At 38.2% G+C, this 18,484-nt stretch overlaps 1 protein-coding gene across 1 annotated transcript in view; it reads right to left on the reverse strand.

The window, feature by feature from the left end:
• Positions 1–293: 293 nt before the first annotated feature.
• The window catches only part of ARL3 (ARF like GTPase 3), a gene marked incomplete at its 5' end in the record, with an annotated part of 42,754 nt that continues 24,563 nt past the window's right edge, over positions 294–18,484 (reverse strand). The window contains 3 exons of the mRNA XM_081329937.1: positions 294–3,172; positions 15,022–15,207; positions 16,387–16,437. Of these exons, the coding sequence (XP_081186063.1) occupies positions 3,125–3,172; positions 15,022–15,207; positions 16,387–16,437 (285 nt within the window). The 3' untranslated portion in view covers positions 294–3,124. The remainder of the gene's footprint in view (positions 3,173–15,021; positions 15,208–16,386; positions 16,438–18,484) is intronic.

Consider the following 18,484-nt stretch of genomic DNA (forward strand, 5'->3'; position numbering starts at 1 on the left):
CAAATCCAATGACCATAGACATCATTACAGATAACCAGGCATATTAGATGAATGGCCATTAGCATACAGAAACAATAAAAAATACCACTTTAGGATGAAATGAATGGAAACATTATGTCAGTCGGTCCGTTTCACACTATTCTTCCAACCATTTTCATTAAAAGAAATAATATAGAAAATTTATTATAAAAATGACAGACAATCATAAAGTCTTAGTTATTTCTTCCAAATTTAATTCAAGTTTGCCAAATATTGAAATGTATACAGAGAGGTTTGATATTACCAAATCTTGTCAGACTTTTCATTAACTTCAGAAAAGAAGAGCTTATAAAATTGTGTGTTTTTTAAATTAAAAAAAGAAAAGATAAGTGTGCTAGATAACATTTGCAGGCATGGCTTTATAAAGCATTTGACATGATCTTATGAGAAAATGTTTGTTTAGAGAGTAAGGAAGGTGTGTGTGATGAAAATAAACAATTAAACCACATTTGAACCATGCTTTTAAGTATCTTTTAACATGTTAAATTTAACATGTTAAACCAGGTGTCTCAAGCTACACTTCAACCTTTCTGACCTACCTTTAAATATATCAACAGAGTTTAATAAAAAAGAAATAATATTTTACTGGAAAAACAACTTGCCAAGTACTCATAGTATGGCGTTTACACATTGTAGCATACTTATGACATATTGCTCACTGGGGAAGATTATAAGAACCAATAAGAGATTTTTTAAAAAAGTTGGGCATGAGGAGATTGATTTAAGAACAGCTAACTAATGCTGTGTTCTGCTAGCATTTTCATTTTGTAAGGAATAACTGGAGATTGTTCTATGAATTATCACTTCTTCCATGTTGTTCATGAGGCATTTATCCACTAAGCCATTACCTTTGGCAAGATACTGTCATTAGGCCAGTTCCACCTTGGGAGGAGAGGGCGCTTCAAATATTTTCTTAGTTCAGAATGAATAAAACTTAATAGATGTATTAACACTGGAATTTGGGGGCTTGCTGAATTCAAAAGAGCACACTGATTCTTTCTGGTTATTCCAATTAAATCCTTCTCAACAACAAATGCATTAAGAAAAATGGGAAATTTTGTATCTAAAAATTTTGAGAGCTGAAAAGTGTGCTTGAAGGTCAAACTGCATAGGAATAGAATGTATTTCCAACACAACAATGAATTCTGGAGACGAAGAGCTTGATATATAAGAGAAATATACAATATACCTATTCTTGAATTGATTCACATGTTATGACATGAGCCTCTGATATTTGGACTAAAGGATTACACATCATTTTTGTTTTATTTTTAAATGGCAAGCAACATTTTAGCTGTTGTATATAATGGCATATCTAAAATGAAATACTCTTTAAAAAACCTAGGAATTGGAGCATGTATTTAATTAGCAGAGTTGGCTTCCCTAGAAGTATTTGGATGGTTACACAAACTTCATTTTATACCTCCTACTTCTTTTAATGTTTGCTTATGATCTCTCATAAACCAGCAGAAGCAGGTGAGACAGATACATGTAATCTACAATTTGTGCTTGTTTTAAGATACCAAGGAGGAAAATATCTACCCCATCCCACCCCAAAAACAGTAAGGTATGAGCAAGGATCACCAGGTAGTAATTGGATAAAGAATATTTGAAAGAAGCTAACGCTGTCTGGCTCTCCACAAGAGATGCCCGTGGTTTGAGGATTAGTAAGACTTCCTCCAGGAACAAGAGGGAACGTTTCAATTTCCACAGTTCCTTCAGCCTTACAATCTGGTTATATTCTGCAAGTGATCTCTTGCACAAAAGAGTAACCCCATGAAATGAGAACTTAAGAGGCAAGAAGCAGTAACCTACGGCATGTACTGGTATTGTGGCAGCACATTAAGATTTATTAAATCATGTGTCTTTCTGGGGAATATATTTAGAATATTATTGATTCTTTACGATTCTCTTCTCTTGCTCTTCATTTTGGTGCAACAACGTTCTCATGGCCAAAGATAAATCTTTGACAAATTTCAACATTTCAGACTGTTTGTTACTGCTGTTATATATTTTGATTGTGTCTGGCCTTAAGGCTGTAATAAACTGATTGATTGATTGACATCTAGACAATGACTTCCTGCAGAGTTAGCAATATTAAATGTAAATGAGAATACCGGGAAACTATACTAACTCACCAAAAAAATACATAAAGTCATGACTACTTAAAATGGACAAAACCTTTCACTTCACAATTTTCTTCTGTTTGTATTACCAGATATAATTCATTGACTTTATAGATTTCAGGTATACTGAATCAAATTTTGCATCAAAGCCCTTCAGAACATGACAAGGCCTATTGTTACTAACTTCTTGTATAAGATTTTGAGCTTTGAGTTACTTTCACTATTTTAAAAAAATCTATTTTCAAGAACTAATACAATGCAATAAGCTTGAACTTCCAAAAACTCTTAGTGAAATCTGACATTTGGGGAAAGTTTAGGCCAAATATAAATATAATAACAACCACTACAAACAAGTTGTTTTATTTCATCAAATTATGGCATCCTGCATGAGTTGTTGCTTTTTCATTCCAATTGCTAGGAAAGTGAGTTTTATAGATGTCTTTGTGAAAGAAAGACAGACCCTTGGGCATATGGCCAAATGAGTGCCTTGTAAGCAATGTGTTACGTATATTTTAAAACTGAAGCATTTGCTTGAACAAAAGATCACTTTATTGGACAATGAGAAAAGTTCTGAACTGCACCAGGGAAGGATCTTGAGTGATTTCAGAATGGATGTGGCCATTGATATATATTGTTGTAATAATCTGACCTCTGTGGAACTCATCAGAAGTGTCCTATGTCAGACTGCAACCCATTCCTATTTTCATTGCTAGTATGAACAACAGGGAGACCCTTAATACTATTTACTTTTCAAAAAGGATGAAAGAAAAATTTGCATGGGGATGGGGATGACACTAGTCAACAGATAAAGTTCCTATAGAAGCAGTAGGCTTAGCTACGGTTACCAGTCTGAACAGCTGTAGCTGCAGGCAGATGGAGCAATATTTGGTCAGACACTAGCAGCTGGCTAGCATGTTTGGCTCTTGCTGTTTCTCTAGTTCCAGGCAACTCAGCTTGATTTACTTCTTCTTTGCATTGACATTTCTGCAGACCCAGTTCATGCCATCCTTTAAAGACAGTAGAAAAAGAACATTAGGTTAGGCAAAACAGGTAGCCAGATCCTGACAAATTTTCTCTTAGATTGGTTTGCAAAAGCTTTTTTTCCGTCTTCTCTTGGTCCCCTCTAGTACAGGCTGTCCTTGACTTATGATCACAATTGTACATTGACCACACAAACTTACAGCAGCAATTCCAGCCCCCCCCCCTACAATGCAATTGTTTAATCAAGAAATCAAGAGTCTTTAAGTGAATACCCACCCCAATCCAAGTAATTCCAGGCTTGGCCCTTCCAAATCCTGAACCTCAGTAAGGTAAGGCACCGCCTGCAATTTCCACCCACACCTATTTCTCCCATCTCTGTTCTTTAAATGGCTTGCACCTTGCTTAGCAGTACGCCAAGCAGCCCCATAATCATATGGTTCTGGGGCTGTCTGCCATGTCCTTGGAAGCCTCAGGTGCACCAGCCCAATGGGCACCAGCTCACATCAACAGCAAGTGCTATCAAGCATTCATTTGCCCATTGCCTTCTCTCCCAATTCCCTGCAATGACTTTTCTCCTTTTTTGTCCATCTGCTGCAGCCAAAGCAAAAGCCCCTTGCCGTCTCTTGCAGACCCAGCTTCTTCAGTGAACGTTTCCTACACGTGTTTTCAAGTGCTCTCTTTGTAAATCTCACTGTTCTTAGAATGCTGGACTGTCTCTGTAAAGCTGTCCTGTCTTCAAAACACTATGCTGTCTTCGTGAAGCTGCGGTGCCTTCAGCAGCTTTTAGAAAGCAGTGCAGCTTTATAAACACAGTGCAGTTTTACAAAGGCTGTATAGTGTTCCAAAGGCTTAGGAACACACATGTAGAAAACATTTGCCAAAGAAGCTAGATGAAAAAAGAAGACAGCAATGAGGAGAAGCCACTTAGAAGTGGCCGTACTGTCCTTATGTTATGCAACATATTAATACACAAGCATGGATGATTTTTGACAGACGTTAAGATGACAAATAGAACTTTTGTTTAATATCTCTGGTATCAGGATCAATATATACCATGTACTATTGTACATATACTATATACAATAGTAAGGAATGCATCTTGCAATACCAGCTGTTGTTGCAATAAGCTGCAGACGCAGTAGAAGCACTTCTGTGCCTTCTAGTTGTGAATGGCCCTCCAGAATTCCAAACTCTAATGATCATAGATTCAATGAGCAACGATTCAGTCAGAACAAGCACAACAATCCATAATTCTGGGGGAAGACAGGAGTAACTGAAACTCTATCAGATAAGTCCTCATTTTAAAGATAGGTCTGACAACAGCACTGTTTCAAGAAGATCATAAAGAAACATTAAAGTAGCATTATGATAAACTTATGCAAGAAATGTGAAATCATACCAGGTGACAAATTCTCAACACTTTATATGTGAGCAAGCAAAGGTGTAATTCTTAAAAAGGCTGAAAATTTGCCACCATAGAATCACCAAACACAAAAGAAAAAGATTAAGAAAATGTGTTTTTTGTGCTTCTCTGTTTAATCAAAATCATGGCATATGCATTGGCGCAAATAATGCTTTGTGACTCTTCATTGTCATTGTAAGATCCCAAGCCATAGTAAGTAGCTGTATTACTTCCTTATTATCAATTTCCAGCCAAATATTTAGTTTTGGGGGTAGGTAAACTTCTATACTTTGGGAGTGCTCAAAAGGTTGCAAAAAATGTTGTCGACCATGTCTGGCTCATTCATGTTTATATAATAAAAGACTGATACCTAGCCTGATATGTTTCGCTTTTGAACTGCTTTTTCTAAAATGAACTAAAGTAACATGGTTTAAAAAATACTGCCTGAATACATATACTTTTACTAATAAAGAACAAATTTGTACTGATTAGTATATCTCATGTGGATGAAACCCTCTTGAGAAAACTCTATTGCCAGTGTGCTGCAGCTGAGCCAGCAGTGTGCTGCAGCTGCCAAAAAAGCCAACACAGTGCTAGGCTGCATTAACAGAGGGATAGAATCAAGATCAAGTGAAGTACTAATACCACTTTACAATGCTTTGGTAAGGCCACACCTGGAATACTGCATCCAGTTTTGGTCACCACGATGTAAAAAAGATGTCGAGACTCTAGAAAGGGTACAGAGAAGAGCAACAAAGATGATTAGGGGGCTGGAGGCTAAAACATATAGGGAACGGTTGCTGGAATTGGGTATGTGTAGTTTAATGAAGAGAAGGGTGAGGGGTGACATGATAGCAGTGTTCCAGTATCTCAGGGGCTATCACAAAGAAGAGGGAGTCAAGCTGTTCTCCAAAGCGCCTGAGAGCAGGACAAGAAGCAACGGATGGAAACTAGTCAAGGAGAGAAGCAACCTAGAACTAAGGAGAAACTTCCTGACAGTTAGAACAATTAACCAGTGGAACAACCTGCCTCCAGAGGTGGTGAATGCTCCAACACTGGAGGTTTTTAAGAAGAGACTGGACAGCCATTTGCTTGAAATGGTATAGGGTTTCCTGCCTGAGCAGGGGGTTGGACTAGATGACCTCCAAGGTCCCTTCCAACTTTATATTATTATTATTATTATTATTATTATTATTATTATTATTATTATTATTATTATTATTATTATTATTATTATTTCCTTGCACATTCACATTTTCAACTCCATTTTATAAATCCTCATTTATATATTACAAGTAGCGTGACTGTCTGTCTCTTTAGTTCACCTCCTTAAATAGGAAGAACCAAATGTGCTTACAATAGAAGTCTCTGAATTAGGAAGCATGATTACTGTAATGAAAGCTATTATCTCAGCTATGGCAATGGCTTCTCTTCACTGACACTCAGGAGGGTAAAACAGGCACACACCCATATCCAAAGTATCTTGATTATAACTTTACATTGGGTAATCAATGAAAATCAAACCAACTTTTCAAAAGGGTATTGGTACACGATCACAGCAGATTCCAATCTTAATTAATATTTTTAGTTAAGGAAACTCATGTTAAATAATTTTCTAAATGTATATAATTTATTCATTATAATGTAATCTCAATCATCTTGAAGTCTGTAATCTTCCTGATTTTATACATGATAGTACCACCTAGAAAACTAATTAAACTGACCTTCCAACCCCTACATCTGCTACAATATTCTTTTTTCATATTATGCCTTGGGTTTAGGACAAATTTCCCCCTATTAATATATTATCCATACTCTTCAGTTATCTACCTCTCACCCCCAAATCAGCTCTTAACTTCCTGTGTACTTTCCCTCTCCCATATGACTATCCTATCATTAAATTCTATATATGGAATCTCTGGGTACTTTCTTATTGTCATGAGTCAGGAGTAAAATATCTAAGAGTTCAGTTGTACATATTTTCGCAAGAAGTTAAGTTCCCTAAGCTCAGTCTGATTTATTTCATCAGTAAATGAATTCAAAATTGCAACACATTTTTGCCTGAGAAGCCAGAACTTCAGTTCTTGATACTAAGATCTGATTATAAATTATTAATTTTAAAAGAAAAACCACTTAGGATATGCCAGAATCAGTTAATCCAGAGGGGCATATTCCCAAGAAAATGAGTAAATGACTGCAACTTAAGTAAAATGGATTTTTTCCCCAAAAGATTTGCACAACAATATGCATTTTCAATATGCACTTAATGGACTTTTGCTGATTAAGATCAAATGATGAGGCTTTATTATTTGTTAACAGATAAAGAATAAGATATAGGATGAAGAGATTTTTGATTGAAATGTAAGGGAAGATATTAAGTTACTGAAATTGTACTTTTCTTGATCAAAGAGGAAGTCTATTCTATTTTTTTCTAGGTTTTTTAAATTTTATATACCGGTATATTCTCTCTTTTCCCTATCCCCCTTTTTCTGTCTGCATTTTTATTTTTGTCTTTTTTATATTTCTCTTTGTATTCATTTTTTCTTTGTATTTTTAAACTTCAATAAAATTATTTTCAATTTTTATTCAACATGTATCAGCAATAAAGTCTCACGTTCCTTAGCCATTTCTAAAGTCAGTTTCTATTATTTATTTTCATAGCAAAGCTTCAACAAGATCCACAAGGAGTTGTTAGGTCATGGGTAGATGACAGGAAAAGCTCATATCCGATTTTTCAAGTGGTTCTGTGTGATTTATATATCACAATAATAATATATTGTATTTATAACACTGTATTATTTTTTTCCATAACAATAATGGTGATACTGCTATAAAATTATATATATACTTGTACAATAATATCACGCTACCTTGTTATATCTTATATATTTTCCCCACACATCATTCCCATGTGTAAACCTGCCTTTTAAAAAAGTGAGAACTATTCCTATAAACTTTCTACTTTTATAAAAACAAAACAATCTTATTTTCATTTTGAGAAAAGAAGGAAGAACAAAAGGCAAAATCCAGGATGACAGTGATTGGACAACAGCCTTTTGTGGATGCTTTTCAAAATGTGAGTGAAGGAAGGATGATCACACCTAGGTTGATTCTGAAGGAAGAAGACACTCTAAATTTATATGCAGTTATGTGAGAGGCAAATGGTTTTTATATTTAGTCAAATTCTTGTGGGGGAGAAGGCTTAGCTGGGAAGGAAGTAATTCTGCTGACTTATCTTTCTATGAAACTATTTTTAAGCTGCACTGAAAGAAATATCAACATATTTTTACAGTTCATGAATGAAATATTTCAAAAGGCTAGAAATTAAACTAAAATTAATTTTTCACCTAGTTTTCTTTCAAAAAACTTTAAAAGCTTTTAGTACCACTATTGCTGGGTTAAAAGATTGTATAGTAGCTGAATTTTAAGCTTCTTTTAAAATCTAACAAAATCTATCTTCCATCCCACCATCCGGATCATCTGTTTTCCTTACGAAATGTTGAATACCCTATACAGGTACTCCTCGACCTACAACAGTAGGCTTAATGACCATTTGAAGTTACAACAGCACTGAGAAAAGTGATTTACGACCATTTTTCACACTTATGACTGTTGCAGCATCCCCATGGTCACATCATCAAAATTCAGGCGCTTGGCAATTGACTCATATTTATGACAGCTGCAGTGTCCCGGGGTCATGTGATCACCTTCTGACAAACAACTCAATGGGAAAGTCAGATTCACTTAACAACCGTTACTAACTTAATAACTATGGCAAGAAGAGTCATAAAATGGGGCAAAATTCACTTAACTGCTTTGCTTAGCAACAGAAATGTTGGGCTCAATTGTGGTCATAAGACGAAACTCTGTGTGTGTGTGTGTGTGTGTGTGTGTGTGTGTGTGTGTGTGTATTCAAATTTTGAAGTTTGATATCATAAAATGTGATGCATGCATGCAAATGTGGAGCAAATGTATATGCTTAGATAATCTGGTAGCATTATGTGTGTATACTAGATACATTGGTACCAGAAGAATAATACGTCTGCCCTTGGCATGTAACTTTGATGAAGATAAAATGCCTATCTGTCTCAAAGATCTATTCCTCATGCATGTTTGATATAAAAGGAGTATTTTTTCAGATAAAGCAAGCATTTTTAATTAGAAATAAAATATTCCAACATTCTACAATGACCAAATGTATTTCCTGTTTAAATTAACTGATTTTGGCCTCTTTTAGGTAAAAGCTTTATTCACCATATGTTTTGATTGATGAAGCTCATATTGTGGATGATGGGAGATGTTTGGAATCTAAGAAAACAAATGCCAAATGAATGTAACCATAACTGTATAAATGATTCGTAACTTGGAAACTGACAAATGCACAAATTACTAAGAAATGGGGACAGAATATTATTTACAACAAAGGCAATAGTCATCTTTTAAACCTTGTTTAGGTTAAAGGTAAAGGTAAAGGTAAAGGTTCCCCCGCACATGCGTGCTAGTCGTTTCCAACTCTAGGGGCCGGTGCTCATCTCCGTTTCAAAGCCGAAGAGCCAGCATTTGTCCGAGGACGTCTCCATGGTCATGTGGCCGGCATGACTAGATGCCAAAGGCGCACGGAACGCTGTTACCTTCCCACCGTAGTGGTCCCTATTTTTCTACTTGCATTTTTACGTGCTTTCGAACTGCTAGGTGGGCAGAAGCTGGGACGAGTAACAGGCGCTCACTCTGTTACGCGGCACTCGGGATTCGACCCGCCAAACTGCCGACCTTCTGATCGACAAGCTCAGCGTCCTAACCCACTGAGCCACCGCGTCCCTAGGTTAAAGGTACTCCCTTATTAATTATGATACCATACAGAATCAGCAGAAAAACCTTCCAACTCAACCGAAGAGCTTTCCATGTTTTAAAATAAAGTAATATTGTTGTTGGTTGTTGTTAACTGCGAAGTTATGTCTGACCCATCGCGACCCCATGGACAACTTTCCTCCAGGCCTTCCTGTCCTCCACCATCTTCTAGAGTCCATTTAAGCTCACACCTACTGCTTCAGTGACTCCATCCAGCCACCTCATTCTCTGTCGTCCCCTTCTTCTATTGCCCTCAATCTTTCCAAGCATTAGGCTCTTCTCCAGTGAGTCCTTCCTTCTCATTAGGTGGCCAAAGTATTCGAGTTTCAACTTCAGGATCTGGCCTTCTAAAGAGCAGTCAGGGTTCATCTCCTCTAGGACTGACTGATTTGATCGCCTTGCAGTCCAAGGGACTCGCAGGAGTCTTCTCCAGCACCATAGTTCAAAGACCTCGATTCTTTGGCGCTCAGCCTTTCTTATGGTCCAACTTTCACAGCCATACATTGCAACTGGGAAGACCATAGCCTTGACTATACGCACTTTTGTTGACAGGGTGATGTCTCTGCTTTTTAGTGTGTTGTCTAGATTTGCCATGGCTTTCCTCCCCAGGAGCAAGCATCTTTTAATTTCTTGGCTACAGTCCCCATCTGCAGTGATCTTGGAGCCCAGGAAAATAAAATCTGTCACTACCTCCATTTCTTCCCCATCTATTTGCCAGGAATTGAGAGGGCCGGGTGCCATGATCTTGGTTTTCTTAATGTTTAGTTTCAACTCAACTTTTGCACTCTCCTTCTTTACTCGCAACAAGAGGCTCTTTAGCTCCTCTTCACTTTCTGCCATTAGAGTGGTATCATCTGCATATTTTAGGTTGTTGATATTTCTCCCGGCAATCTTAATTCCAACTTTTGCTTCATCTAGCCCTGCCATTCTCATGATGTGCTCTGCATATGTTAAATAGGCAGGGCGACTGTATACAGTACACCTTGCCGGACTCCTTTCCCAATTTTGAACCAATCAGTGGTTCCGTGTCCAGTTCTCACTGTTGCTTCTTGACCCACATATAGGTTTCTCAAGAGACAAATAAGATGGTCTGGTACTCCCATCTCTTTAAGAACTTGCCAGTTTGTTGTGATCCACACAATCAAATGCTTTAGCATAGTCAATGAAGCAGAAGTAGATGTTTTTCTGGAACTCTCTAGCTTTCTCCATGATCCAGCGTATGTTGGCAATTTGGTCTCGAGTTCCTCTGCCTCTTCGAAATCCTGCCTGTACTTCTGGTAGTTCTCAATCCACATACAGCTGGAGTCTAGCTTGTAGGATTTTAAGCATAACTTTACTAGCATGTGAAATGAGTGCAATGGTGCGATAGTTTGAACATTCTTTGGCACTGCCTTTCTTTGGAATTGGAATGTAAACTGATCTTTTCCAATCCTGTGAGCACTGTTGAGTTTTCCAAATTTGCTGGCAAATTGAGTGTAGCACTTTTACTGCATCGTCTTTTAAGATTTTGAATAGCTCAGCTGGAATACTGTCACCTCCACTAGCTTTGTTGTTGCTCAGTTTTTCTAAGGCCCACTTCACTTCACATTCTAGGATGTCTGGCTCGAGGTCAGTGACCACCTCATCATGGTTATCAGGGATGTTAAGCTCATTCTTGTATAGTTCTTCTGTGTAATTTTGTCACCTCTTTTTAATCTCTTCTGCCTCTGTTAGGTCCCTGCCATTTTGGTCCTTTATCATGCCCATTTTTGCATGAAACATTCCCTTTATCTCTCCAATTTTCTTGAAGAGATCTCTGGTCCGCCCTATTCTATTGTTTTCTTCTATTTCTTTGCACTGTTCATTTAAGAAGGCATTCTTATCTCTTCTAGCTATTCTCTGGAATTCTGCATTCAGTTGGGCGTATCTTTTTTTTTCTCCCTTGCCTTTCCTCAGCTATTTGCTGAGATCATTCTGTCATTTTGGGGATTGTATCCCAGTATTGCTTTTCCTACTCTTTTATTGACTATGAAGGCCACTCCATTTCTTCTGAGGGATTCTTGCCCACAGTAGTATACCTGATGGTCATCTGAATTAAATTCACCCATTCCTGTCCATTTTAGTTTGCTGATTCCTAAGATGTCGATGTTCAGTCTTGTCATCTCTTGTTTGACCACGTCCAGCTTGCCTTGATTTATGGATCTTACATTACAGGTTCCTACGGAGAATAAATCTTTACAGCTTCGGACTTTCCTTTCACTACCAGACACATCCGCAGCTGAGCATCCTTTCAGCTTTGGCCCAGTCGCTTCATTCTTTCTGGCGCTACTAGTAGCAGCCCTCTGCTCTTCCCCAGTAGCATATTGGACGCCTTCCGACCTGAGGGGCTCATCTTCCAGCATTATATCGTATTGCCTTTTGGTACTGTCCATAGGGTTTTCATGGCAAAGATACTGGAGTGGGTTGCCATTTCCTTCTCCAGTGGATCACGTTTTGTCAGATCTCTCTGCTATGACCTGCCCGTCTTGGGTGGCCCTGCACGGTATAGCTCATGGCTTCATTGAATTACGCAAGCCCCTTCGCCATGACAAGGCAGTAATCCATGAAGGGGAAAGTAATATACATTCATATAATTCAAACTTCCTCAGAAAATTATTAAGCCTTAAATCTGAAATTAGTTACAGGTAGTTGACGCTTAACAATTGTTCCTTCAGCAACTGTTTGAAAATATAGTGCTGCTGAATGAAGGGACTTACGACCTGGGCCTAGAGTTAAGGGTTAGGGTCATACAATGAAAAATTGGGCAGTTGGCAGTTAATTCACCCTTACAACTTCACAGGCACTGCACGTTCCCCTACTTGCCCACTATTTCTTATCCATCTATGCTCTTAAACACCCAGGAAACTCTGACAACTGGGAATGAAAAAGCTCTCCCACACAAATACTAAGGAACAAATGCCTGGAAAGCCCCAGCCCAGCCTTGCTCCAGAGTCCAGGTGAGAGAGAGAGGCACACACATTGCTCCCAGCCCCAGACAGTACCTAGCTATAGTTGCCAGGGCCTTTGGATAGTAGCTCTGCTATTCAACACCAGGCCACCATTTACAGAGGAAGAAAAAAAATCACTGGAGTCCACATTGGAGAGAAGTGATGAGTGGCAACAATAAATACCAGAGGGAGGAAGTGGAGACTGAGGGAAAAGCAAAAGAGAACCATAGCTGCCATGAGAAGCAGGAGGAAGCCACTCCCACCATAAAAAATCTAACATTGAGCCAGGAGAACAACCTGTGTCTACCCTTTAGAAAAGACCAAAAATATTTTACAAAGAGCAGCATCCAGCATGGAAATCCCAAGCAAGTCTCCTTTTCTCAATGTGCAAAGAGGAAGATGCATGGGGGCAGCCATCTTTTTCTTTCTTTTTCCCTTGGTCCCCGCTTTTTCCTTCTACTGCCTATTTTTGCCTCTCACCACTTTCTTCCATCTGGACTCGTGATTTCCCCCCCCCCACCTTTGTACCTGGAAGCCTGTTGGCCAGCAGAGCCATTCAGGGGAGAAGGAAACCCCCTACCTGCTGGCTAAAGTCCTCAGCCACTGTAGCCCGGTCAGACTGGATGGGGCTGCACAGACATGTGGCCTTTCATGGGGACTAGAGTGCTTTGTACCATATTCTTGGACCCTCGGGGTGTTTTGTGCTTCCTGGGGGTGGCATGTTTTTTTTTTGCCATCCTACTGGGACAGGCTGAGGCTGTTGAGACCCCCAGGATTGGCTTATGTGACCTCTCTGGGTGCACACTGCACTGCAGCACTACCTAATTTGTGTGCACCAGGCCTCTCAGGGCCATTTCCACCCTGCTGAGGCACTCCTGCACTCCTTACCTGGAACTCCATTCACTTAACCTGCGAAATCACTTTACGACCACATATAGGAATGCTGGAATCGTGGTTGTTGATTGAAGCAGTCATCTCACTTAATGACCATTTCACTCAATGACCGAACGTCTGGTTCCAATTGTGGTCATTAAGCAAAGACTATCTGCACAACAGTGCTGAACAAATGGTACTTTTACAACAAATGGCTGGTCCCAGAAGTTACAATTGCAGCGCCCCCACAGTCACTTGATCAAAATCTGACTTCCTAGCAGCCCACCTGTACTTAAGATCTCTTCAACCCCACCTCATCCCCCCCCCCCACACACACACTTGCCTATCTCTTCCATTTTGGCCTCCTGCACTCTGCAGGCCCTGCGCTCTGCCACTCCAGTTGAGTTTTGCCAAATTTTTGCTTTTGCTGCCCAGCCTAGCCCTTCACGAGGCAGCTACTGCATGAATGAGGCTTTCTTCCCAATGTTACATGTGGCAGTTTCTTCACAAAACCTGGGGAAGAAGGCCTTCCATGGGCAGCAGTCATCTTACAAAGAGCCAGGCCCGGCATGACTCAACAACACTGGGAGCAAGATGATTGCAAAGGTCAGCTGGGGCAGCAGAGGAGGGCAACAGGTGTCTCGGAGTGCAGGGCAACAAGGGTGTTTGTGGTTAGAGCTTCAGAGTCCACTGCTGGGATAGATGGGGCTTTCTGCCATGGTGCTGGACTGAGGAAAAAGGAAGGCATAGAAAAGGAATGGCAATTGGAATAAATAAAAGGTCTTTACTTTCCCCAATATTTTTTTTTAATTCCATTTATATCCTGCCCTTCTCCGAAGACTCAGGGCGGCTTACAAGCTTTAGCAGTAGCCTTCATTCTATGTATATGCCTGCTTATTAGGGCTTTCACACACACCCCCCAAGCGGCATTATTACAAAGTCAGCTTAATTGCCCCCAACAATCTGGGTCCTCATTTTACCTACCTCGGAAGGATGGAAGGCTGAGTCAACCTTGAGCCAATATCCCAATGGTTTTCTGTTTGTTAATGAATATATTATGCATATTAATGGAGCTCTATAAGGACCTAATCTTCAGCTTTTGAAATTGCCCAGGCTATCTTGTTTTGGTCCAGAGTGCAGCCCAGCTTGACCGGATTCTGAAATTTAACTCAGGAAAAATGGAACTTCATCCTGCATTTTATTTCCTTTTCAGCACACTTTTACTGAGTCCTACTGTCATCAATCTTATTCTCAATCTCTTTGGTGACTCTGCCTAATGCAGTAATGCACAAAGATACACAGATATCCTACTAATAGGGCTAAAACAGGATAATAGAGGGACCACTTACAAATATGGAATGATACGTGCGTACTTATACCGTTCACAATTTTACACAACATAAAATATAAAAGCTTATTAAATAATTATTTGTGGCAAAAACAAATTAAGAAGGGTGGCTAAATAAAAACTGGTGCAATAAAAATATTACTCCTAAAACTAAACTGCAATATAGAATGTATGTTGTTAAAGGAAGCAAATAATTACTTGAGGACAATCCAACAAGAATGAGGGCAAAAATATGAGTTAGTGTGTGATTTGCAGTGGAGAAATCCATCACACATAGAGCTTCTCTCTTGCCGAGTGAGTTAAAAATGACATTTCTCTTACTATGCATTTGCTTCGTAGCTTACACTGAAAACACTGGGATGCAAAATAAGGGGAAATGCCTATCTCTTTCAGATCAGTAGAAAAGCTATTCTGCCAGAATAAACATTGTCTCCTCACCGACACGCCCTCTCCTGTCAGGGCTGAACAAGACTGAATCTGCCAGACTCGATCCCGGATTGTGTGCAAGTTCAGACCCTCTGCAATCTCTGCAGCAGGGGCTGCCGTCAGTAAATCTTGTTTGTTTGCAAAGATGAGTACTGGAACGCCACTTAGCTTTTCTTCATCCACCAGCTCTGCTAGTTCCTGAAATCATGAAGACATGTGCAGAATTTTTTATAAAATGAACAAGATTTTTTCCCTAAACAATTCTGGAGAAATATTGTAACCTAATGTTTTATTGTAGCAGTATTGATGCTAGAATAAAGAGTCCAGGTATATAACACAAGCAAGCACTAACACCATAATCTAAAATGAGTTTTTCTAAAATTATAACACAGTATAGACTAACTGCCTTCAGGGCAACAGCAATGGATTGCCAATCCCAACCTTCAAGTACTTAAGGAACAGCCAATGTAACATATACAAGCGCACTTATAAGCTGAATTTGCCAGTATAATGGAATAGCTCTTAAAAACAATCCATTTTAGCCGATAAATGCTTCACATTCTGGAAGAATCCTAAATATAAACTTTAAAGTTTAATTCAGTTTATTCATCTGTAAAACATGGGTCATTGATGCATCTTTTTTTAAAAAAAGTGTAATCTTCATAAGGCAATTTTGACTACTAAAAGGAATACTGACCATCCCTGTATAATGCGCTTATGTATTAATTGATGTACTCATTAAATGAGTGCACTGAAGATTAAATACAAATTGATCCTGCATATAACATTCTAAACTAAACTAATATTGACCTTAAAAACACTCCTAAAATTAAGGGGTAGGAACTTACGATACAGCGTACTCAAATTTCACATTTTCTGTTAATGGCATCAAAAAAGGGAAATAAATGGATGCAAAGTGATAATTAGCATATCAAAGATGAACATACACTTTGGATGGTTGGATGCAGCGGGAAAAGTGTTATAATTATCAAAGGATAATAGCCTAATACTTCTAATCATTGTTCGATATAACATGGAGACCTTACATAATTCAACTGATGTGAACATTGTATCATGAATCAGAATTTACCAATCACTGCATTAAATTATCAGGAAAACGTTCATATTTTTAAGATGGTACTGCAGAGTCTATATAATTCAGATCTGAGTGCAAAAAAATAAAAATTATTTGGGTCAAACTTAGGCAAATTGAAAAGGGACTTTAAAAATAATTTCCCTGTTTTCAGCTAATTTCCAAATTTGACAGAAAGCTGTAACTTAAATGAAAGTCCATTTTTATTACTATAAGTTCCATGTCAAATTCTGACAAATTTCATTGTACTGTATCCCTCCTTTCAAAAGCTGTGACATACTTACTTGACCAGTTTCTTCAAATCTTTTTCTATCAGCACTATCAATGACATAAATCTACAAAGCAAATAAGGAAAATAGGCTTAAAAATTCAACTGTATGATGCCATTTGACAGTCAGTATATCTGTAATAACAAGTTTTTGCAATAATAATCTCTCAAAATTAAGTAATTAATGCCTGTTAAAATTAATGGATGTTGAAACAGGAAAAATCTGTCTAGAATAAAATTGTCAGCCCCTTTTTTTAGTGTTTTATAACACTTTTTTCAGCTGTGAGTTGTATCCGAAAAAGCACAGAATTCTTCAGCATCATTAGATATAGATATACCGTATATGTAGGGAGAAAAAATACACAAGTTTTTATTTAATGTGATAACTTACTGATGTACCTGTTATCACAACTTGTGATTACTGGTACATCACAACCCATTCTTTTTGTACCTTCTGCCCCTCTGAATACTTTGGGTCTTGGGGGTAAGGGAAAATGAGTGGGGGAAGCTATGACTCCTGGTGTTTATGACTGCAGTCTAGGAAAATTGAGCCCATACTTTAGCCACCACAAAGCATTTAAATGAAGTCTTTCCAATTGTAAGTTAGGATCTTAAGATAGACAACTGTTTCAAACAATCATGTCTTCTGAGAGATAAATGTGAGCCTATACACCCTATACAAATTGGAACACTACCTTCCAGTTTTTTTCAGATTGAGAAACTATAGTTACTAATTTAAGAACAAATCAGAATCCTAAACTATGTTATGAGGTTCATTTAGGATTCTGGCTTTCTCTAAAGCTAGAAAGTGCTTTGTCCCAGTTCAAAGTTAAAAATAGGGGGAGAGGAATGATGATGATGAACTGAAGACTAGTGTATTTAGGACTATGTAGGAAAAAGCAAATGGCTTGTCTTTGTGGGCAGTTTCTTTCAAATGTTGGTTACCGTCCAAAGTAGGCTAATATAATCCTTTGAAATGTACACCAAGCTTGACAATTTTGTCATTCTAGGATGTTTAGTAGCTGCATAACTGGTCATGGGAGCAATATACATACATCATCCCAAAGACACCATTTATAATAATGACATGCTTTTATAGTCCTGATGAAACAGTGGATTAAGCTTAAGAGACGGCTATGTTTGCAGAACCACTCACAAGATCCCTGGAGCATCTGACTGTCTCTAGGACTTTTCATCTAAGCTTAACTTACGAGAAGCACCTCACTAGAACTTGAGAAGGCAGAACTAATGCCAACACCACAATGAACAGCATTGCATCAAGCAGCGTAGATATACATTATTAAGTCCCTACCTCCATATCTGGAAGGGGTTTTTTTTGCTAAGCAGCTGCAGGTGTATGTCTGAATATGCAATCATTCAAATATACACACCTTTATTTGTGCATAGCTTCCAAAGAGCACAGGTGTGGGAGACTGAAGTATCTCCCATTCAAACACACCTGCATGTTTATGAATGTGCAATCACTTCATGTGTTAAAAATATTCTTGGAAGGGCCTCTCACTTGTGCAATATTCTTCAACTCTGAGCCAAGACAGGTTTCTTAGCTAGCATGCTGTCCATTTACAAAAATCCCTTCAAGGCAAACCAAACTAATGTAGCCCCTAATCCAGCTTCCCCTTTACTATAATAGTGGGTTAAAATGGAATAACAGAAGAAACTATGCCTTTGGGTTTAAAATCTCAATATGAAGGATGTTTGGATAAATCATTTTTGAAAGAAAACTGATTCTATATGAATTTGCTCACTGTGTTTGTGTATGAGATGTCAGTTTTCTTTTTGCACTTCTTAGATGAAGGAATTTAAAGTTAAAACATTTCTTTGTTTCATAATAGCTGTACAAGAAAGACCAGATTAGAGTTGAAAAATCAGTATCTAATTAAAATCTTTATCCTTTATAGGATAATTAAATTTGCTAGGACACAATATATAATGTTAATCACATGCTATCTTGTCCACATAGAATCTTAGCATCTATTACAGCCATACTTTACTTGAATAGATCATTCATATGATGCAGCCAACTATTGCATGGGAATATGTTCGTTTAATTGCTGCTAATTTATCAAAAAATTTACCTTCACTACGATTGAAAA

Source organism: Vipera berus (genome assembly GCF_964194415.1).
Source record: "Vipera berus genome assembly, chromosome: 5".
NCBI classification, from domain to species: domain Eukaryota; kingdom Metazoa; phylum Chordata; class Lepidosauria; order Squamata; family Viperidae; genus Vipera; species Vipera berus.